Source organism: Ictidomys tridecemlineatus, chromosome 5, assembly GCF_052094955.1.
Source record: "Ictidomys tridecemlineatus isolate mIctTri1 chromosome 5, mIctTri1.hap1, whole genome shotgun sequence".
NCBI lineage: Eukaryota > Metazoa > Chordata > Mammalia > Rodentia > Sciuridae > Ictidomys > Ictidomys tridecemlineatus.
The window spans coordinates 6,485,648-6,508,428 of NC_135481.1; the positions used below are offsets into that span (position 1 = coordinate 6,485,648).

Genomic DNA, 22,781 nt, shown 5'->3' on the forward strand with positions numbered 1-22,781 from the left:
ATTGGGTTCGCATTTCAAAGAGAGGTGACTGAGCCACCAGTCTATAGGTGGCCTGGAAGAGCCAAAGTATAGAGACACTTGTAGCAGCACATCAGAGAAGAGATGCAGGCACTTGTTCTGGGCAGTGGCCCAGAAGCGAAGAGATAGACTCAGGCAAAGCTCAGGAGACAGAATTAGTTGGATGTGGGGGAGAAGGGTGGTGAGGGGCTCCTGGGTTTCTAGCCTGAACATGGTGGCATGTGGCATGTTTCTCTTCACCATGTCTGACCCTGAAAGTGTCATCCAGGGCTGGGGATGTGGCTCAAGCGGTAGCGGGCTCGCCTGGCATGCGTGCGGCCCGGGTTCAATCCTCAGCACCACATACAAACAAAGATGTTGTGTACGCCAAAAACTGAAGAATAAATATTGAAATTCTCTCTCTCTCTCCCCTCTCTCTCTCTCTCTCTCTCTCTCTCTCTCTCTCTCTCTCTCTCTCCTAAAAAAAAAAAAAAAGAAAGTGTCATCCACCCCCATGATCACGGGCTCTTGTGCCCTTTTCATGGGGTTTATTTTCCCTGCTCGTGTTTTTTATTTTTAAAAACATATTGTCCATTTGAGTATTATTTTTTTTATTAGTTGCTCAAAACATTACAATGATCTTGACATATCATATAACATATATTTGATTCAAATGGGGTATGAATTCTCATTTTTCCACGTGTACAGATTGCAGGATCACATTGGTTATACAGCCACGTTTATACATACTGCCATACTAGTGTCTGTTGTATTCTGCTGCCCTTCCTATCCCCTTCCTATCCCCCTCCCCTCCCCTCCCCTCCCATCTTCTCTCTCTACCCCATCTACTGTAATACATTTCTCTCTCTCTCTTTTTTTTCCTTCCCCATCACACCATCTTATACGTAATTTTGTATAACAGTGAGGGTCTCCTTCCATCTTGAGGGCAGAAGCTTGGCCCCGAGGGCACAGCTCCACCTACTGGAAGAGTATTATTTTTCTAGATTTCTTGCTGGAGGTCACTTCATAACCAACCTCTGCTGCCATCTCTGCCACTGGGAACCCAGCAGCTTTCCCCAGTTGTGGACTGGCTTCTTGTTCTGTGGGTGTTTTAAAAGAACAGATGGCCCACGCCTATAATCCCAGTGGCCTGGGAGGCTGAGGCAGTAGGATTGCAAGTTCAAAGTCAGACTCTGCAAAAGCAAGGCACTAAGCAACTCAGTGAGACCCTGTCTCTAAATAAAATACAAAATGGGGCTGGGGATGTGGCTCAGTGGTTGAGTGCCTGAGTTCAATCCCCAGTAACAAACAAATAAACAAAAAACAGATGGCTGTTCCCTTTCCCCTGCACCTTAAGGTACCTTCTATCTCTTGGGGTGACCCTCTCTTATGGGACTCAGTAGGGATCCTCCATGTAGCCATGGGGGCCTCCGGCAGACATGCACACCTGTCTCCTTGGCCCCATGGCTGTCAGCCTCAAGGAGGACAGGATGGCAGAGCAGTGGGAAACTTTGCAGGCCTGCACCCACCCCTGTCCCGCCCCCCACCCCACCCCATTCTGCCCTGGTTTTGTACCTTAAGGGAGGGCTCATTCTTGGGAGTCTGGTCCCCACAGCAGGAGGGGCTACAGGGCTGTCTCCGGCCAAGGGCAGAGCCAGGGCCCTGACAGGAGCCAATCAACCAACACTTGGAGGTCTGAGTTGCCTGTGCTGGGTGGAGATGGGATTGGCACTTGAAAGCAGATCCCAAATTGGTGCTCAGGACAGATTGCGGGGCTAGGAGGAGGCCTGGGAGGCCTTCCTGTGCTCCCTGGGTTATTGTACTGCTTGTGTGTGTGGTATGCGTTGGTACGTGTGCATCTATCACTGTGCATGCAGCTCTGTGCACCTGTGTGTGTGGCCTGCATCCCCTGCATGTTTTGGGGTGGGTGTTGGTTGCCTACGTCCTGGTTACAGCCTGACCCACCCATCTCTTGGACAGGTGGCCGGCTTGTTTCACCACCCCAGCATTGGGAACCCCATCCACATCACCATTGTGCGCCTGATCCTGCTAGAAAATGAGGAGGTGAGAGGTGCCCCATCCGGACCCATGGCAATGGGCATTGGCTTCCAGTGCCCTCCTGCCCCATAACCTGAGCCGGCCTGTGTGGAAGAGCCCAGTGTCCCCTGTCACCTTCTGGTTCCTGACTCACCTTCTGTCAGGTCTCAGGTCTCCCCAAGACATGTAGCAGGAGGGGTGGTCAAGCTGGAGGCCTGGCTGTTGTGTGTCCTCCCACTGCCCTTGGGGCCTCTGACTCCCGTCTTTCTATGGAGAAGAATTGAACCTGTCCCTGTGGGAACTCAGGGGGAGGCATGAGCAGTAGCCCTCTCTGCCCCCAGGAGGACTTGAAGATCACACACCATGCAGACAACACCCTGAGGAGCTTCTGCAAGTGGCAGAAAAGCATCAACATGAAGGGGGATTCCCACCCCCTGCATCACGACACTGCCATACTGCTTACCAGGTACCCACACATGGAGGGTGGGCGTGGGGTGGGAGGGCTGCATCTGACGGAGGACTCTCTGAGTCTCAGGGGAAAAGCCTTCTGAGGAGACACAGCCCTGCTCTTAGGGAGCCCTATTTTAAGGAGAGGCTTGCAACTCTAGCCCAAGGCTGCATTGCATCAGCACTTGGAGATCGATCGATCTATTTCTTCCTTCCTTCCTTCCTTCCTTCCTTTCTTTCTTTCTTTCTTTCTTTCTTTCTTTCTTTCTTTCTTTCTTTCTTTCTTTCTTTCTCTCTCTCTCTTTCTTCTCTTTCTTTCCCTCCCTCCCTCCCTTCCTTCCTTCCTTCCTTCCTTCCTTCCTTTCTTTCTTTCTTTCTTTCTTCTTTTTTTCTTTCTTTCATTTTTGTTCTGGGGATTAAACCCTGGAGCTCTTTACCACTGAATTACATCCCTAGTCCTTTTTATAAATTTTTAATTTTGAGACAGGGTCTTGGTAAGTTGCTTAGGGCCTCACTAAGTTCCTGAATCTGACCTCAAACTTGTAATCCTCCTGCCTCAGCCTCTGGAGCCGTTGGGATTACAGGCATGTGCCACTACACCCAACTGAGGTCTTAAATTTCAAAATAATTGTGGATTCCCATGCAGTTATCAGAAATAATACAAAGAGGCTCTGTGTACCCTCCATCCAGTTTCCCCTACTGGCAGTATATTGCATAACTGAAATATAATATCCCACTCAGGAAGTTGACAAAGATATGATCTGCAGACTCTCGCAGGTCTCATTGGTGCTACATTCACCTTGTGTGTGTGTGTGCTGTTCAGTGCTGTGCAGTTTTATCACCTACTGAGGTTTGTGTATCCATCACCTCCATTCAGATTCAGGGAGTTGCATCAGAAGGAGATCTCATGCCACAAGTTTCTAGTCACAGTTGCCTCCCTCCCTCCTCTCCCCAACCTCTGGCATCTGCTAATCCTTTTAGGGGCAGTGTTTTTAAGCTCCAGGTGGTTATTTTCCCTCTGTTGGACTCTGGCCACTTCTGTCAGCACCCTTGCTGGAATAGCACCAAAACTGTTCTAGGTACACATCTGCTTCCCAAACCCAGATAGGTGTCCAGGGGATTGTGTGTACACAAGGGCACCTGCTAAGTTGCTTAAGGCCTGCTAAGTTAAGTGAGGCCATCCCAAGTGGCCACCATGTTGGCCTGATGACTTGATATTTTGGAGTGGTGGGAGGGGCATCCTGGCTTCCTCCATCCAGGTTAGCATGGGTCTTTCCTCAGCCTCCTTCAGCCCTGGACCAGGTCAGCTTAAAAGCTGCTTCTCTCTGTGCAGGAAGGACTTGTGTGCAGCCATGAACCATCCTTGTGAAACCCTGGGCCTGTCTCATGTGTCAGGCATGTGCCAGCCACACCGCAGCTGCAACATCAATGAGGACACTGGCCTCCCTCTGGCCTTCACCGTGGCCCACGAGCTCGGACACAGGTACCATGCCTACCCTCACTGCCACACTACAAACCCAGCTCTGCCTTCCCACCTTGGGAGCACTGGCTTCTACACCCAGGGATCCCAGAATCCCAGGGAATGGAAACTATCTGGGGCGGGAGCCCTGACTCTGCCCCAGCATCCCTGGGACTGATCTGAGGCTGGTCTTATTTCAAGGGGGTTGGGAAGGGCCAGATCATAGGCTGTTGGCTGTCCCTCCTCGTTGCCCTTAGTGCTTGCATGTTTTGCTGTTCTTCCCCACTCTGTCCCTATTTCTACTTTCTCTGTGACCCTGACCTCTGTGAGCTCCCCATAGACTGAAGGGGTTGGATCCAGCAATGTCCAAGACTCCCTCTATCTGACATCTCTGCCTGGGACTCTCATGTCTCTGTGTGGCCCAGGCCCTCAGCCACCTGAGCCCGGGCTGTTTAGCTGGTGAATGCTGGCCTCTGGGGGAAGATTGGAAAGCCACAGGGCAAGCTCCCTAAGAGTTTGTTGTTGAGAAGTTTTGGGGTCATTCATTCAGATGTTCTGGGTGACATTCTTGCCTGCAGGGCCTTGAAACTGTCTGTGGTAGAAAGAAACCTCTGCCCTAATTCTGCCATTTCCTGGCTGTTATGCTGGCTAGTTCCTTGGTCTCTCTGAGCCCCTCTGGGGGTGATAATGAGGGCTGAGTGAGATGGTGCTCTGAAAGTGCCTAGCATGGTGCCTGACATAGTAGGTGCTCAGGAATTAGAATTTTTCATGTGTTCTTCCCAAGGATGTTGAAACCTTTTTGTGATACAGTAGCTCAGATTGCAAATACATAGCCTTGGGATGAGGACCTGGAGGTTGTGGGACCTCTGTTAGACTCTTCTTGGCACCAGTAAAGTTGTAGGGCCATTGTTGGCCAGCTCTGGGGGCAGGAGCAGAGCCATTCTGAGGCCCCCCACTCTCATTTCAGGCACAGGTTAGTGCACCTAGAGGAGGACCACATGGGATACTAACTATCATACCCACGTTTTGCATTAAGGAAACTGAAGTTCAGAGAGGGGGTGTGGCTATCCCAAGGTTGCACAGCCCTTCAGTGGCAGAGCCAGCCTTGGGAACTAGGACTGTTCACCTTGCAGGCCTCTGGGGGGGTGGGGTGGCCTGGCGGCCTCCTGCCCCTGGGCTTACCCGCCCCTGGGGCCTGTGCTCTCACACAGTTTTGGCATTCAGCATGACGGAAACGGCAATGACTGCGAGCCCATTGGGAAACAGCCTTTCATCATGTCTCCACAGCTCCTGTACGACGCCGCTCCGCTCACCTGGTCTCACTGCAGCCGCGAGTACATCACCAGGTTCCTCGAGTAAGTCCCTCCCCAGCCCTGGGCACCTGTTCATGAGGTTGCAGGCAATGCAAGGGGTGCAGGCAGTGGCAGCAGAGTGCCAGGGTAAAGAGATGTGTGGAGGAGCACCTGAGAGGTGTTGGCCGGGGGTCCTCAAGGTCCTGCTGGAAGGGACGCCCACATTGCCTCCTGGAGGATGAGCAGGAGCTCACAAATATATAGGTAGAAGGAGAATAGAGCCCCTGTGAGAGGAAGGCCAGCCAGGACTGCAGACACGGAGGGGCCCAGTGGTTTTCAGGAACGGCAAGACAGTGAGTGAGGCTAGCCAGCCACTGCTGGGCGGGAAGAGGCTGGAGGGTGAGCAGGGCTGGCCACGCAGTTCAGTGAGAATCAGGAAAAGTGCCATGAAGGGAACAGAATAGAAAGCTTTTTCCTTTCTTTCATGGTTTCTTAATACGTTAAAGATATTTTATATTTCCTATTTAATGTTATTCTAAATAAGAGAACATTTTTAATTTAAATTAATAGCATAATTTTACTATTTCTCTTCACTTTGTTCAGTGCGATCATGCAGTTCTAGAGATTGGACCCAGGGTCTGGCACATTCTAGGCAAGTGCTCTCATACTGGGCTACATCCCCAGCCCCTAGTGCCAGTTTTCTTTTCTTTTATTTTTTTGGTACCAGGGTTTGAACCCAGGGGTTAACCACTGAGCCCCATCCCCAGCCCCTTTTATTTTGTATTTTGAAATAAGATCTCACTGAGTTTGTTAGGGCTTCGCTAAATTGCTGAGGCTGGCTTTGAACTCGTGATCCCCCTGCCTCAGCCAGCTGCCTAAGCCACTAGCATTACAGGATGTGCCAGAGCATCAGCTTAGTGCCAGTTTTAAACACATATATAAGAATAATTAAGGGGCTGGGGTTGTGGCTCTGTGGTAGAGCACTTGCCTAGCACGTGCAAGGCCCAGGGTTCAATCCTCAGCACCACATAAAAATAAAGGTATTGTGTCCCAAGTATAACTGAAAAAAAAATTAAAAAAAGAAAAGAATATTTAACATGCAATATCCACACAATTGCCCAGTTCTTCTTTCAGAGTGTATTTTACTGGAGCAGTGAATATGCGGCACAAAACTAATTTGGTTATTTTCAGAGTTATTTTCCTCTATGATCTGTGCACATTCTCCCAATACTCAAGCTTGCTGATGAGGAAAAAGCCTGAAAGGAAAAATAACTCATCTTTTCCTGTCATCCTGTGTCATAGTTGACAGTGTGGTGATTGGCTAAGGCACTTAACCCAAGGAAGAAAGGAGACCGGGTTCCTTGTTATTCCTGTTTCTTAAGATTGTCATTGACTTCTTTCTGCATTGGAAGCAAGTTCTGGTTCATGTGGAAAGTGTGGCCTCTGGGGCTGTTGATCCCCTTTCTCAGTCCTGGACATAACAAACTCATCTTGGCATCTGGGCTTTGCAGCTCACAGAACCTCTATACATTGTGGGTCTCCTGGGATTCTGTGCTCATGAGCAAAGCAAATGCTCAATGCAAATGGGGTGGCAAGGAATGGTGGACGCAGACACTGGTGCATGTCTCCTTTGCTCATGCACATGCTCCTGTGCATGATCTTGCTTACAAAGCTCAAGTTTAGAGACACTGAGAATTCAAGATGGCAACAGTAGAGCCTTAACTCATCTGCCCACCCCTCTCCACCCCCAATATTTTTTCTCTAAACAACCACTTTCAGTGTTGACTCTTCTAGCTTTTTTTTCTGAATTTACTTTCATATTTCCAAAAAGCATTTCTAGACTGATATTTCTCATTTTTTTTTAAAGATATTATCTGGAGGGTTGGGATTTCGTCCTCTTGCATCATTTCCTGCACACACATTTCCTCCCCCCACTTATCCCACTATAGTGATAACGTATTTTGATTAAGTCCTTGTTAAGTGCCTTCATAATAATAACTATGTAATTTTTTTTCTAAACTAAGTGTTGTAACAAGATGACATTTCTTTTTAAGAACAAGTAATTTTTCTTTTTTGCCTCATTTTCTTTGCTTTCCACATCCTCTAATAGTTCTACAAAATGCCTGAGTGCAGTTTTCCAGAAGATAATCCCTACCAGATCAAAGTTCCCTTGTTGCTTAGACCTTCTCCCCAGTTTCCCTCTGTCTTCCAGTCTAGACTGAATGCTTTTTTAGGCCTGACCTAAAATTGCCATGTAAAGTTTTCCTTTTTCCTGGATCCCATACTACTTTTTGAGAGTGGGAGAAGTTACCTTTTGATTTTATATTTGTTTTGGTGAAACACATCCTCAAGCAGCTTTCTGAAAAAGGGTGCATAGAGGTAAATGATTTGCCCATTTCAAAATGTCTTTATTCTTCCCTCTCATCTGCTTGATAGTTTGATTGGATATCAGCTTCTAGGAGGTGTTCTCATTGTCTTCTAATTTGCAGCCCTGCTTTGGGGATCGTTCTGATTCCCAAGCTTTTGAATATGACCCTTCAGGAAGTCTGGAAGCTTTTAGGGTTCTCTGTCTCTTTCTCTTTTTTGGTGATTTTAAATTTCACAACTATGTGCCTTGGTTTATTTTTATTTTGGGGCACTCAGTGGACCCTTTAAATCTAGAAACTCATGTCCTTTAGTTCTTGAAAATGTTCTTTTATTATTTACTTGGTAATCATCTCTCCTCTGTTTTTTCTTTCTGGAATCCTTTCGTATTCAGCTTTTCTCTCTTACTTTCTAATTTTTAAACTTTCCCCCTGATATCTTTCTATTTTTATAAATTGGGAAGCAGCAATTTATTCTTCTATTAAAATACTTACAATCCGTGTTAGTTTTTTTAAAAATATTTTTCTATTGTGCTTTTCATTTCCTGAACTTTCTTTTTTTTCTTCCTTCCTTCCTTCCTTCCTTCCTTCCTTCCTTTCTTTCTTTCTTTCTTTTCTTTTCTTTCTTTCTTTCTTTCACTGTGTGCATAGTGCTGGGGATTGAACCCAGGGCCTTGTACATGCGAGACAAGCACTCTACCAACTGAGCTATATTTCTAACCCTCTGATCTTTCATATTCACTAAATATTTCTTTTATTATCCTGTTCTTATTTCATAATTACAATATCTTATCTTTCTGAGGTGATTACAGTAACATGGATTTTCTTTTTATTCTTCCTGAAATACTTTTCTTTTCTTTGGGTTATTTAAAAAAAATCTTCCTTTCATGTTAAAGGTGTTCTCTAAACATGTTGGCTGTATTTCATACATGGAAGGAGACAGAGATACCAGTTGGGAGGTCTGCGGACTTGGCCAGGTCTCTTTCCTGTCACTCATGACAGATTGATTGAGATGGAACTGTCTCTTTGGGAAATCCTCAAGTATCTAAGGTCATTTTTTTTTTTTCCTGAGTGATTTAGTGCCTCCAGAGAAAAATCTTCTAGTCTTTTCCTGGGAGAGTGTTAAGTCCAGCAGCAGCATTCTGGCATCCAAAAAGGCAAGGGACTTGTAGGGTGTCTCACCTTTCATGGTGTGGACTATTACTTGTCCCCTTTCCCTGTAGGACCCTGCATTGGACCTTCATCTGTGTCTGGCATTCCTGGACCAGAGCTTTCTAGTTCACCCTTTTCAGAGAGTGACCCCAGACCCTGGGGCAAGTTGGTGACAGTCACTTAGTCACCCAAGGGTGGGGAGGGAATAAAGGACCAATTAGTTTTTAAAGACTTTGAACTGGGCTTCCATCCCTAGTCCTACTGGCCCCTGGGACCTCAAATGCTGAGCTGTCCAGGTGTTGCTTCTCTGTGGTTTCTCCCTGCAGCCACCTGCAGCCGCTCTCATTGTTCTACCAAGTTAGCCATTGCCTGACCATGTGCTTCCTGGTTTCAGAATTTTGTTGACATCTTTTATTTGCCATCACGACTTCTCCTATATCCTCTGCCTGTGTAGATTTATGTCTCGTTTATTCTCTAAATGTTACTGTGGACTTTGGAAGGAGGCAGACATAAATCTGTCGCCTGATGGGCCACATTTCTCCAGAAGGCTCTCTCCACTGTGGGTTTTCAGCAGGAATGTGACCAGACCCATTAGGACTGTAGAAGCACGGATGCTGGCTTCCCATGGAGGAGGGCCTACTAGAATGAGGAGTGGGATTGGAAGCAGAGAAAAATGTAGTTGGGTGTTTTAGAACCTGGACTCTGGCCCAGGCTTCCTCCCGTGTGAGCAGACAAGTTACAGTATCCTTTAAGCCTCAAACATGGGGATAATGATGTGTCTGGGTTATGCATTTGCTATCAGGATTAAATAAAAAAACACATGTAGCGTTTAGCACAGTGCCTACCACATGGTCAACAGTCAATAGTGGTAACGGCTATAATTACTTTCTCCCTATTACCAAGTGGTATATCACATGGACTTGAGCTAGGGAAATGGCCTGGGGATGGAGAGGAGGGTGTCCCCTTCTTCAGAGCAGAGAATGAGAGAACGGTTGGAAATCAGGATAGGAGGCACCTCTGAAATACCCCCCAGGCTTGTTCCCAGCTGCCCCACCCAGGGTGCCACCCAGCACCCTGGCTCTGGGACAGACAGGCAAGTCTCTGTCCTCATCCAGTTGCTGGAATGTATGAGGGACTTGGCCCCGGGCCTGGGGTGAGGGTGGGAGGAGAGCCTGCGCCAAGCAGGCCCTGCCAGAGCCTTGACACTGGGAAGAGCAGGGCAGAGGCTGAAAGACAGAGCTGCGTGCTCCACTGAGTAGGGGGTGCTGGAGAGGAAGAATGCCATCTCCCCAAGGTCAGTTCATATCTTCACCTTCCCATCTGGGTGGTAAGGCAGCAGGGGTGTCTGAGGAGAAAGTGGAAGATGTGGACACCAAAACGGGCAGTGGCATCTGTTTCCCAGCTCCCAGCCTTGGGTTTCTTTGCTGAGGGTGGGACAGGAGACAGGCTCCACCCCAATGAGTGAGATTCATAAAAGGTGCCAAATGCAAGGGCAAGCAGTGTTTGCAGGGCTTGGGGACGTTCTCAGAGGCACATGCAGACCATGCACTCTCCCTGTGGGACTTGATGACGACATCCCCCGGTTCTCTGCAGATATCTGTTTACCAAGCCACTTAGATCCAGACAGAACTGAATCCAGACTCTCACCCTTGCTGTGTCCACAGACTCGTGTATGTAAAGCCCTGGGGGGACAGTGGTGAAGGAGACGAACTTGTGTCTATGCACAGGCCCTCGCCATCTGGGGGAGGCAGACAGATGGTAATTTGAGGCGATTATTGCTGTGGCAGACAGCCCTGTGGGGTTAGTATGAAAGCAAAGGGGGACACCCACCTCTCCTGGGGTCAGGGATAGATTTCTGAGAAGGCTTCTGGAGCTGCCCACTAAAAGTCAAAGTCAATGAGGAAGGAGGAAGCTCTTGGTAGAAGGCAGGGCCCTGGCTGTGGTCAGAGACATGGGGGTCTGGGGTGTGCTGAAGAATCTTCTGGGGCTGGCAGTGGGTCTGGGGATTTTTGGAGCCAATCCAAAGTAGATGACCTGAGGAACCCCAAGAGTCATTTTGAACTGAGAAGAGTTTTGAGGGACCTTGGGGTCAATAGGTAGTTGCTCTAGTCACCAGCAGCAGGCCCATGGGAGCCATGGGCACCGCAAGTCAGCACAGAGGTCATGGTGTTCATGAGCCTCTACTTGAACTGGAGGTCAGTGAGGGGAGGCTCTGTTCATCCCTGCCCTCAAAGCCAGGGTTGCTGCAGGGAGAGAGAGGACCAGTCATGGGTGGGCCCTTCACTTCATCCATGATGCCCACTGTCCAGTGGCTTTGTGACCAGAACCTGGGGATAGTAAGGGGAGAGAATGAATGCACAGGAGGTCCCACAGGTGGTAGGCAGCTCTTGGCAATCTCAGGTGAGAGTGAGGCTTCCTTCCAGAAGCCACTTATTGTCCGCTGTGACCTTGTTCAGGGGCTGCTAGCCCGGCTATAATTAGCACAAGGAGGGGCCTGGAGGGGAAGGGCTGACGGGTGTGGGGATCTGGGGGTGAGTCCGCAGTGTTGAGGAACCTGGCAGTGGGCCCGCCAGAGGAGGGAAGGGCCGGCTCCTGGCCATCCCTGTAACTTTTCCCAAGTCGACATTGCTATTTGTTCTTCTGTAGCTTGGGATCAGCCTCTTGTAGATGAGGACGTGAGGCCCAAAGAGGGTACAGGGGAGCCTAAGTCCACACAGCATCCACAGCTGGGCAGAGAGCAGAACTCTGACTCCCCAAACAGTTTCTGACTCCCCAAACAGTCCCACGGCCCAGCTGTGGCCCTGAATCGGGAAGTGAGTCCTGTGAGGGATGCCTCATGCCCCACAGGGTCAGATAAGTGCCCTAGTCCACATCCATTTGTCACAGTATACTAGAGGGAAAGAGGGGTCCCAGGGCCAGGCTGGCCCCAGTCCCTCCAGCTGACACTGCCCCAGCATGCAGGCCCAGGGAGCTTTGAGCCACAGCAAGCACTTGGGGACACTTCTTTCTCTCTGCCAGGCCTCAGCTGCATGGTTTTGAACTTGTTTCTGGGGTAAAGTATTTGAGGCTGGGCTCAGGGGTCATCTGTGAGGAGCCGTATCTCAGGGGCAACACAGTGAGTGGGTACAGTGAGTGGGCACTGGCAGCTTGGGCTTTGGATCCTTGACCTAGGGCAGGTGACAGACCATTCTGAGCTCTGTGTGTGTAAGGACAGTGGCCTTCTGCCTAGGATGCTCTGAGAAGGGCAATGTGAGGGCACAAGTCATGTACCCAGGGCCAGCCTGGCATGTAGTCATCAGGGCACAGGGTGTGTCCAACAGCAGCTCATTTGCCATGCCCATGTTAGAGGAATCCATTGGTTCCAGGAACACCCCCAGGGCCCTCATCAGGGTTTACCACTGAGTTCTCTGCAGCTCTAGGTGTCAGGGCCCTGTCACCAGCCAGGACTCCACACAGACCACCCACCCACACCAGGTCTCACAGCTACCTGGCCTCTACCTCTGAAAAATGAACTTTAGTATTCCAGCCACCCTCTAAGCCTCTCTCCACACCTTCATTGGTAGCAATGGTCCTGTTTCTCCATCCTGTCATCTTCTGCCAGCCTCTCCATATCCTGAGGTATCTCCTGTCTTCCTGCCAGACCCCAGGATCTACCACCTCTGCTCTTAGTCTGGTGACCCCTGACACTGCCCATCCCAACTAGCACTCTGTGCTCATCTTGGCTCCCTAGCCTGACACCTGACACCTTAGCCTCCCAGGCCAGAAAATTGGAAGGTTTCTGCTCCTGCTTCCTGCCTGGCCAAGGCCCCCATCCTGCAGGCCCTTCCTTGTCTATTGCCTCTGTCCAAGTCCTTGCTGCCTGAGCCAGCTCCATCCCTGATAGCCTGGCACATTTCTCCTAGCTTCTGCTGTCTCCAGAAGGCCCCGGGGCATTTCCTCTTGATCCTCCAGGACAGCAGGGAGCCCAGAAGTGGGGTTATTGTGTCAGTGTATTCATGCCCAGGACCCAGCTGAGGCTGCAGGATGGCCACTGGCCCTTAGGGGCAATCTAGTTGTGCACAAGGGGCACACAGAGTGAGGAGGGGCAAAGGCAGCTGAGCCAGGCCTGGGATGTCCTCCTCAGGGCCCTTGTACCTCAGTGTGCTCCTGTCTGCTGGTGTGTCTGGGCTGCCACACCTTCTGACCATATCTGCTGGAGTTTTTGACATACATAGGCTGTGCCTGCTCGTGTCTGCCAGTCCCTCTTCTGCTGCCAGGTAATGATGGCTGGAGGAAGGCAGAGGCCCATAGGGAGAAATAGAGGCAAGGAGGCCAGTCCTAGTGGAGTGGGGAGGTGGGCAGGACAGCCTCTGGGCTCTCTCTCAGAGAGAGAGGAGGTGGAGGGCTACTTCCTAGACCCGGCCTTCTACAGATGACCTAGGTCTTTGCCTGGGGTGGGGTCCTTAGAGGCCCTCTGTTGTGACAACTGTGATGTGATGTTCTCCAGACCTTGTCCAGCCTGGCTCCAGGGTCAGGGCCAGGGGCTGAGGCTGCAGGAAGTCAGAACCAGGCCATGCAAATGGCTTGCAGATCTAGGCCTTTGAGGGAAGAGCACCTATACGACACCTGGAAGAGGGCCTGCAGCAGCAGAGCTGGAGTGCAGTGCGACAATAGCTGTGCCAAGGCCTGGCCTTGGGTGGGGGGCAGCTCAGCTGGCTGGAGTCCTTGGAGAATACAGGGGTCTGGAGGGCTGTTGTGCTAGGCCCATCACTGTGGGATCGGCTGAGCCACATGGGGAGCCTGTTGTGTTTCTATAGGGTCTACAATTTTGCTATGCCAATTTCCACCTCACCTGCCCTTCCAGCCCCACTGAGGCCTCTCTAATGGCACAGGTAGCCCCTCACCTCATCTTCCTGTTCTGTCTCTACAGTCGTGGGTGGGGCCTGTGCCTGGATGACCCTCCTGCCGATGATATCATCAACTTCCCCTCAGTGCCACCTGGTGTCCTCTATGATGTGAACCACCAGTGCCGTCTTCAATATGGGGCCTACTCTGCTTTCTGTGATGACATGGATGTGAGTGTGGGCCAGGTGTGGGAATGGGGGATGGCAGTAGGACTTAGGGGACATCCCTCACCAGTCTGAAGATGCCAGCCTGGGAGAAACCCTGCCTGGCCTGGCTCAGCCCCCATTTGGTGCAGTGAGACATAAAGTGACCTACTTGTGAGAGAGGCCTTGGGGTTAGGTGGGCCACAGACCCAGGACTGGATTTGGGGTTAACCATTTACCAGCTGTGGGACCATGGGTAAGTTGCTCAGTGTCCCTGGAGCTGGCTCATAAGAGAGACAAACAAAACTATACTTGGGGGTCCTGGGGAAGATTGCAGGAAGTTGTAGCCAGAGGTGTGTGACTGAGACCCTGTGACTTCTAATGGGAGTCTGTTCAGAGGAGTGGGCTGGGGCTGGGAGTGGTGTCGACACTTGGAGACTGCTCTGAGCAGCAAACTTGAGCCTGGAGGTCTCCATATAGGGACCCCATGTCTCCTCATGATTGAGGGGGAATGGGGGAAGGTGGAGCAAGAGGACACCTCTGGGGGTTATCACATCTGCAGACCTCTATGACACACCAGCTCTACAAAGGGGTGCCCAGGGGACCCTTGGGGACCTGAGGGGGTAGCATGGGTGAAGGCACTGGGGAGCTGGTGAGGGTATGGCCCATGTCTCCTCCTTGCAGAATGTCTGCCACACACTCTGGTGCTCCGTGGGGACCACCTGTCACTCTAAGCTGGATGCAGCTGTGGACGGCACCAGGTGTGGGGAAAACAAGGTAGGAGAAGCTGCTGGCCCTGATTGTGGGGCGTGCTGCGGGGAGGCCCACCTCCTGCTGCCTGTGCTTTGGCGTCAGGCTTAGCTTAGTCTCACTTGTGCCCTTAGCAGACCCCAGCCCTTTCGGGCCCATTTTCCCATCTACAAAACAGGTATCAGGGAAGGTTTGGATGATTTTCCAAGGCATCTGCAGCTCAGAATCAACCCCTGGGCTCTGTTTTATTCCCTACTGCTTCACCATGGGGCCTGGGTTGTGGGTGGCTGTAAGGGCCTCTCTTATGCCTTCCATCTCTCTGTGCCTTTCGAGATCTTCCCACCCACCTCCTTCTCACTAGGGTGAGGATGACTGACGGGTGGGGTGGGTTGCTCTGCCTCCATGTGTCTCTGTAGTGGTGTCTCAATGGGGAGTGTGTCCCCATGAGCTTCCGGCCCAAGGCTGTGGATGGTGGCTGGTCCGGCTGGAGCGCCTGGTCTGTCTGCTCACGGAGCTGTGGCATGGGTGTGCAGAGCGCTGAGCGGCAATGCACACAGCCCACGTGAGTACTGGGCCCAGGTGGGAATGAAGCACCTAAGCAAAATCAGCAGATTGCAGGGAATTGAGCCTCTAGCTCTCACTATTTATTGTTCCTGTATTGGCCAAGTCAAGAGCATCTAAGTCACCTTGAATCACTTCAAGGAGTGACACCATTGCAGAGAAGGAAACACTGAGGCCTAGAAACTGGAGGAACTCATCAGAAGCCACACAGCACAGCAACAGCTGGCTGGAAGGAAGCAGGAGAGGGCAGTGGTTAGTGCTTAGACCCTGGGCCTTAAAGGATCAGGTTCAAATCCCCTTGACCCCTCATACAAGGGTCTTCCCTGACCATTCTCTGGGCCTGTTTCCTTGGCTGTATAATGGGGTGATGACAGTGTCTACCTCATGAAGTTGCTGGCAGGGGTAAAGGCAGATAATACAGGGAAGGCGTTTGGCCCTGGAATGAACTAGCAAGTTCTCAGCAGGTGCTGCTCAGTGACATCAGAGGTATGACATGGGTGTGCAGTGAGATTGGGGCAGCTGGAAGAATTGGGCAGCACTGAAGGGATGGCTGTGTGTCCTGGGTGGGTGACCACCCTCCCGGGCTCAGTTTCTCCATCTAACAGAGTCAATATGAAAATTTAGTGAGACACAGAGGCCAGCACACCAAGGGACTGCTGGCTTCTCTGAATGAGCCTCTTCAGTGGGGTCACCTGAGAGTCAGAGCCAGCCCCAGGTTTGTGCCTGCCCAGAGCTGTGGCCTGTAACTCCTTCTCATGTCCTGGCCTTGGCTGAGCCAGGTGGGGCTGGTCACCCTAGCCTAGATGGGGGTGGAGTTCAGGTGCTGTGCTCTGGCAGCCTTCTGGCTGGGTGGGCTCCTGGGACTTCCTTTTGACCCAGCCCAGGATATTACCACCAGGTGCAAGTCTGCATGCTGGGCCTCATGGGCTGGTGTCAGTCATGTCCACTGTGTGTCCCAGCCTCTCAGCAGCCCTCTGAGGCAACCCAGAGGATAGCTGAACATTTGTCCGTAGCAGGTTGGGGACAGAACCCAGGTTTCTTGCTGCTACCTTCCTTTAGTTCCTTACAAACAGAGAGCATGTATCTGGGCCAGAGGGTGGTCAGCTCGAGAGGGTAGCGCAGCATGAGCAAAGACAGGTGGTGGAGTTGGGGGTTACAGATCTAGCTCCATAGCAGACACTGGTGGTGTACTCATGTGGCTCCTTCCCTGGCTCTCCCCATAGGCCCAAATACAAGGGCAAGTACTGTGTGGGTGAGCGGAAGCGCTTCCGGCTCTGCAACCTTCAGGCCTGTCCCCCCGGCCACCCCTCCTTCCGCCACATCCAGTGCAGCCACTTTGACGCTATGCTGTACAAGGGCCAGCTGCACACATGGGTGCCTGTGATCAATGATGGTGAGTCCTGCCGCCTGTGGGGACACTGAGGTCCAAAGGGCTGGAGACATGTGGGTCCAAGGTTACCTGTTGATACAGACAGGAGGCCCAGTTGTTACCCTTAGCCCTCAGCTCCTCCTCCCTTGGGGCTGCTACTCACTCCTAGCTCCTCAGCCTGCAGCTGTGCGGATAACTGCCAGCCAAGCCAGAGCCTCTAGCATGTTGGTGCTGCTCAGAGCCCCTGGCCTGCCACTGATGTGTGTTGCAGAGGGGTCTTTCTGGTGGCCTCCATAACACCTGCCTTGGCTGTTCCTGATGAGTCCTCTACTTGGGCCCCCAGTGAACCCCTGTGAACTGCATTGCCGGCCCTCGAACGAGTACTTTGCTGAGAAGCTGCGGGACGCTGTGGTTGATGGCACTCCCTGCTACCAGGGCCAGGCCAGCCGTGACCTCTGCATCAACGGCATCTGCAAGGTGTGCCTGGATAGCAGGAGGGTCTCCCAGGACCACCTGTTCCCAGCCCCACTGGCGGGCACCAGGTCCTTCTCTGGGTCTTTCCTGGCCCCTCTCCGGCTACTCTTCCCAGGCTGTACCATTGGGCATCCAGCCTCTGCCCCCTAATGACCTCACACTCCCAGCCTCTGCACTGCCACCTTCCCACCTCATCCCGCTGGCTGCCCACCACTGTCCTGGCATGCCTGCATGGCACAGAGCCTAGGCAGAAGCTCCACTGCTCCTGGCTGGATGAGCCCAGGCAATTGTGGCCTCTACAATAGGAAGGGTTAACAAGGTGGTACCTGTGCCATTCAGGACTCTGCACTGGCAAAGTTAGCCATCAGTCTTTGGTAACAATTCCTGTTTTTATTTCTAGTAACCATGGTGGCCATTCCTCCCTGCTTATTTTCCCAGCCACCTTCTTACCCCGGCTTTTTGCCCTCTAAGCAGGGGGCATCAGAGGTGGACCAATAGGGAAGTGCTAAACTAGTGCCTTTGACAGTGAATCCTGTTTCTGGAAAATCCCTGTGCACACTGGTCGGGAGCCCATGGTGTACCAGCTTCTCTCTTCCTGCACCCTTTTATGACTTTTCCTGTCTCTTGGCTCATGCATGCTCACAATATGCCTTTGAAGGATAGGTTGATCTCCCCACATCTGGAAAACAAAGGCTCAGGAAGAGGTTTGTGCAGGCTCAGCACAACTGTGGTGGGCCAGGGCCCAGAGCAAGGACTCCTGACCCCTTCCAAGCTCTCTTCTCTCAACCCTGGAAGAACCATGGGGATGGAGACCAGAGAGGGCTGACAGCCCAGCACAAGGGGCCTCCTCTGTCATGTGTTGCAGAATGTGGGCTGTGACTTCGAGATTGACTCGGGTGCTGTGGAGGACCGCTGTGGTGTGTGCAATGGCAACGGCTCCACCTGTCACACCGTGAGCGGGACCTTCGAGGAGGCTGAGGGACTGGGTATGGGTTGGGACTGCTGTTGGGGGAGGGGGTTTGTTCTTAACCTGGTGGCTTCTTCCTCATCCTCAGGGCTTCTGTGGTCCCCACTCAGACTAGAGATGGCAAGCTTGCCTGGAGCAGGATCCTTGCAGGAGTCAGGGTTCCCGGCCCAGGTGTCCATATCTTTCCTCATGGGGAAGTGTCTGGTCCCAGGAACCTCAGGCAGGGCCAGTCAGGCTTGTGTGTAGCCCTCTGTCCTTTCATAAGTTTGCTCTTTTATGAAGATTGAAAGGCCATCCTGCTCCACCAGCCCTCACCCTGGGGTCTGTTTTGCACACACTGCTTAAGTGCTGGCTGTGTGCCAGCTGATGGCTGAGGGCCACACTGAGGTGGAGAGCTCACAGCCTGACAGGGTGTTAGACCTTCACTGGGACAGCTGTAGTGTAGCAATGCCCAGTGGGCTGAGAGGGCACTGAAGAGGAAGGTCTTGGTCTGGGGACATCAGAGAAGCCTTCCTATTCAGAAGTGGAATTGAGTTGAATGCTAAAGGACTCAGAGGAGATGGGGAGAGTCATCCCAATTAGAGGATCATCCCAGAGGCAAGAAAATGCATGCCCTGTCTAGAACCTGGAGCGAGGTGGCTGCCTCTGGGTCCTTGAATGCCAGGCCAAGCATCTTAGATTTCATCCCAGAGACTATAGCTGGTTGATTATAGCACAGACTGGAGCCTGATCACATCCCATCAGACCCTTGTGGAAGCTACCTAACCCCCCTGTGCCTCGGTTTCCTCATATGCAAAGTGGAGATAACAGTAGTACCTGTGTTCTAGGATTGTTACCCTTGTGTATGCACAGGCACAGTACTTGGAGTAGTGCTGTGTCCTGAGGGGATGTTCCTTAAGGAAAAGGACAAATGCAAGCTGTGTAGGGATGAGGAGGATGTACCATGAGGAATGACCAGGCATTCTGGTGCTTTAGATCATGTAGGCCCCAATTGTCGGAGCTAGAACCAGCCTTGTGACAATGAGACCAGTTTAGGTTCCAAGGTCATGGGCCATGGGCCATGGGCCATGGGAGCAGGATTTGCAGACCTCTGTGAGGCTTTGGTGACCCAGTCTTTTAGAACTCAGAATCTGAAGCTAATGGTAGAATCTTTAGCAGCAGCAGGGGCAAGTGGAGGGAGGTTGGGGGCAGCCAGCCCTCCTACCCAGGCACAACCCATGCACAACCCCTGGCCAACAGGCTACGTGGATGTGGGGCTGATCCCGGCCGGTGCTCGTGAGATCCTCATCGAGGAGGTGGCCGAGGCTGCCAACTTCCTGGCCCTGCGGAGCGAGGACCCGGATAAGTACTTCCTCAACGGTGGCTGGACCATCCAGTGGAATGGGGACTACGAGGTGGCAGGCACCACCTTCACATATGCTCGCATGGGCAACCGGGAGAACCTCACATCCCCAGGTCCCACCAGTGAGCCTGTCTGGATCCAGGTGCCTGCCTCCCAAGACCCAGGCAGGGGGAGCCAAGGTGGGGGTCCCCAGGGCTCGGCCTCCCATGGCAGGGTGTTGTCCTGGAGGAGTAAGCCCTGGGCTGTCACAGAGCCTGGCTTACTCCTCCAGGACAACACCCTGGCTGTCACAGAGGCCCAACTGCTAGAGCCTCTACCGCAGTTTCACCATCTCTAAAATGGTCCCCTGGTGTAACCCCAGTTCACAGAGGTAGCTGGGATGAGCTCCCGTAGGACGCTTATTCTGGTGGCAGGTCCTGATGCTCACAGGGCCCCCATCTGCCTGCTCTAGCTACTGTTCCAGGAAAGCAACCCCGGGGTGCGCTATGAGTACACCATCCACAGGGAGGCCTATGACCAGAGTGAGGTGCTGCCGCCTGAGTTCTCCTGGCACTATGGGCCCTGGAGCAAGTGCACAGTCACCTGTGGCTCAGGTGAGAACAGAGGCAGACACAGCCATGGCCCAGAGGCTAGCCCTCACTGCAGTCTTAGGATGTGCCAGGCACAGGCTGTCTGCACACATGTGGCCACATATGATCCTCACCCCAGGACTTGAAGGCAATCACAGATGAGAGCACTGAGGATCAGAGAGGCTGCTTGAGCTGCCCCAGGCCTCTGGTCTAGGAAGCAGTGGGGCTGGGCACCCAGCCCACTAAACTTCACGTTCTGCTGCCTCCCCAAGGGCGTCTTCTGGGCGGATTTCAGGGGAGGGGGTGAGGTTGAAGTCCGGGAGGACAGTGAGAAGGAGGTGACAGAGTCCTGCTTTCCTCCTGACATGGGCAGTGAGCCCTTGTTCTGGGAGGTTTGTGGCCTAGAGGGTGTGACTTATCTTTGGGAGCAGGGCAGCTTGGGCTGGGGGCACGCTGAGTGCCAGGCACAGGCTGAACCCCTGTGGCTCCCAGGTGTGCAGAGGCAGAGTGTGTACTGCATGGAGCGTCAAGCAGGACTTGTGGATGAGGGACACTGTGACCCCCTGAGTCGGCCTGATGACCGCCAAAGGAAGTGTAACGAGGAGCTCTGCCCTGCCAGGTAAGCCTAGTGCCCCCTCCCCAGGTGTTCTGGTCCTGCTACAGACTCCTACATCAGGGAGCCCTGAAACCCTAGGGAAGAGGGCGGGGGTGGGCCATGGCTTATTTCCAAGGCTGAAGCCTGATCCCAGCTTGGACCTGGGGTGCCCCTGGGCAGCTAGCACCAGCCTAGACATCCCTGCCCATTCCTCAAGCTCCTGGCCTTGCTCAGGTCCTGTGGAGGAGAGGGTAGCAGGAGTGAAGAGGGCTGGGCACCCACCTGGGCTTGGGAGTTCCAGGAACTCTTCCTCTGAACTCAGACCTGATCCTGGCTGGACCCTAAGGGCTTAGAAGCCTAGCTGGGGCCTCCCTGCTCACCAGCCTGATGCCATCTCTTTGATCCACACTGATGCAACTGTGTACCCCTCAACAGGTGGTGGGTAGGGGAGTGGCAACTCTGCTCCCACTCCTGTGGGCCTCAAGGCCTCTCCCGCAGGGCTGTGCTCTGCCTTCGCAGCGTGGGACTGGATGAACAGAGGGCTCTGGAACCTTCTGCCTGTGAACATCTTCCCCGGCCCCCTGCAGTAACCTCATGCAACCACCACGTGCCCTGTCCTGCCACCTGGGCTGAAGGGCACTGGTCTCAGGTGAGCAGGGGGATCCATTGGCCTTTGGCTACAGATGGCCTGCCTGGGGCCACTTATTGTCTGGTAACTTGGGTGGGAGGGAGCCTGGGCATTATAGGGTACAGCCTGTACCCCCAAAACCTGGGGGATCAGGGTGCCTCTGACAAACCATGGCCACAAACCATTGTCTTGAGCTGGGAAGGGCCAGAGAGGACTGGCTGAGATCTCTGCCACTCTTACATTGGGCAGTGGGCAGGTCACCCTGCCATGCCCCTCTCCTAGCCTGAGTTCCTCACTTGGCTTCCCTTATAGTGTTCAGTGACATGTGGAGTTGGCACTCAGCACCGAAGTATCCTCTGCACTAATGACACTGGTGTCCCCTGTGATGAGGCCCAGCGACCAGCAAGTGAAGCCACCTGCTCTCTACCACCCTGCCCACAGTCTCTGAATGCACTGGGCCCTGAAGGCTCTGGCAGTGGTTCCTCCAGCCCTGAGCTCTTCAGTGAGGTTAACTTTATCCCACATCACCCAGCCCCACGCTCTTTGCCTACCTCCTCACCCGAGCCAGCAGGCATGGGCAATGCCATCGAAGAGGAAGACCTGAAGCTGGACTTGCCGGGACCTGTGTTTGTGGATGACTTCTACTATGACTACAATTTCATTAATTTCCACGAGGACCTGTCTTATGGGCCATTTGAGAAGCCCATCCCAGACCTGGGGGGCACAGGGGATTGGATGCCCCCACCCCAGAGCTCTCCTGCTGAGCCTCCTACCAATTCTCCCTTGCCCAACACAGAGCCTCCTGAATCCAAGGAAGAGGAGTTTCAGGAAGCTTGGTCCCCTGGCTCTTGGCCCAGCCAGGCTGGCCACTCACCTACCCCACCCTTGGAGCAGAACCCTGGGAATCCCTTGGTCAATTTCTTGTCTCAGGAAGATGCTCCCGGCAGGGCTCCTGACCTTGGGATCCCCATCTTGACCAGATCCCCTGCTTTAGTCAAAGATGCGAAGACGCCTACTGTCTCTGGGAGCCCAAATGAGTTCCTAGTGGGGGAGGACAGCCAGAACCAGCCACCCCCTCCATGGTGGGACGGGACCAATGAGATTTCCAAGGACGAGGAGGAAACTACAGGCCACAGAGCACCTCACCTGCCCCAAAGCCCCAGCTCCATGCAACCCCCATTGCCCTCCATTGACACTACCCATGCCTCTCCTAGCCCTGACATGGTGAAGCTGTGGACAGGAGGAACTGTGGCCTGGGGCCCTGCTCTGGAGGGTGACTTAGGACCTGTGCACAGACAGCCATGGCCCACTGTGGGGGTGGATCCTCCCCTTCCTCCTCCCATGGCCACCATGCCAGGGATCGGGAGCAGGGACACCCCCCTGGAGCTGGGAACTCCTACCTTTTCAACCCCAGGATCAGGCTCAAGAGACCTGCAGACTCTGGCAGTGCCAGGGACCTTCCTTCCAGTAGGGCCTACTGACCTAAGGCACAAGCCTTGGGTGCCTGTCCTGAACCCAGGACCCTCAGACCAACCTGAGATCTCTAGCCCTGAGGTGCCCCTGAACCCTGCACTGCTGCCCACACCAACTCAGGACAGTCCTGTGGACAGCAGCAGAGCCCCCGAGGCCCAGCCTCTGGAGCCTACCGTGGCCGAGGAGGGGTCCCCCGCAGGCCTGATGCCCACCAGGAATGCCAGCTGGCAAGTGGGAAACTGGAGCCAGGCAAGTGGTGCAGGGTCAGGGGGGCTGGGA

At 52.9% G+C, this 22,781-nt stretch overlaps 1 protein-coding gene across 2 annotated transcripts in view; it reads left to right on the top strand.

Moving 5' to 3' along the window:
- Adamts7 (ADAM metallopeptidase with thrombospondin type 1 motif 7) overlaps positions 1-22,781 on the top strand; it is a 46,654-nt gene that overhangs the window by 17,653 nt on the left and 6,220 nt on the right. Inside the window, exons 5-19 of one of the 2 annotated variants that reach the window (XM_005316864.5) lie at positions 1,978-2,061; positions 2,376-2,500; positions 3,815-3,964; positions 5,152-5,295; positions 13,657-13,801; positions 14,459-14,551; positions 14,941-15,086; positions 16,309-16,478; positions 16,798-16,931; positions 17,794-17,914; positions 19,135-19,379; positions 19,689-19,830; positions 20,299-20,425; positions 20,837-21,050; positions 21,342-22,751. In XM_005316864.5, coding sequence (XP_005316921.2) covers positions 1,978-2,061; positions 2,376-2,500; positions 3,815-3,964; positions 5,152-5,295; positions 13,657-13,801; positions 14,459-14,551; positions 14,941-15,086; positions 16,309-16,478; positions 16,798-16,931; positions 17,794-17,914; positions 19,135-19,379; positions 19,689-19,830; positions 20,299-20,425; positions 20,837-21,050; positions 21,342-22,751 — 3,450 coding nt within the window. Of the gene's footprint in view, positions 1-1,977; positions 2,062-2,375; positions 2,501-3,814; positions 3,965-5,151; positions 5,296-13,656; positions 13,802-14,458; positions 14,552-14,940; positions 15,087-16,308; positions 16,479-16,797; positions 16,932-17,793; positions 17,915-19,134; positions 19,417-19,688; positions 19,831-20,298; positions 20,426-20,836; positions 21,051-21,341; positions 22,752-22,781 lie in introns of both variants that reach the window. The other variant, XM_078049155.1, reaches the window with a different exon arrangement.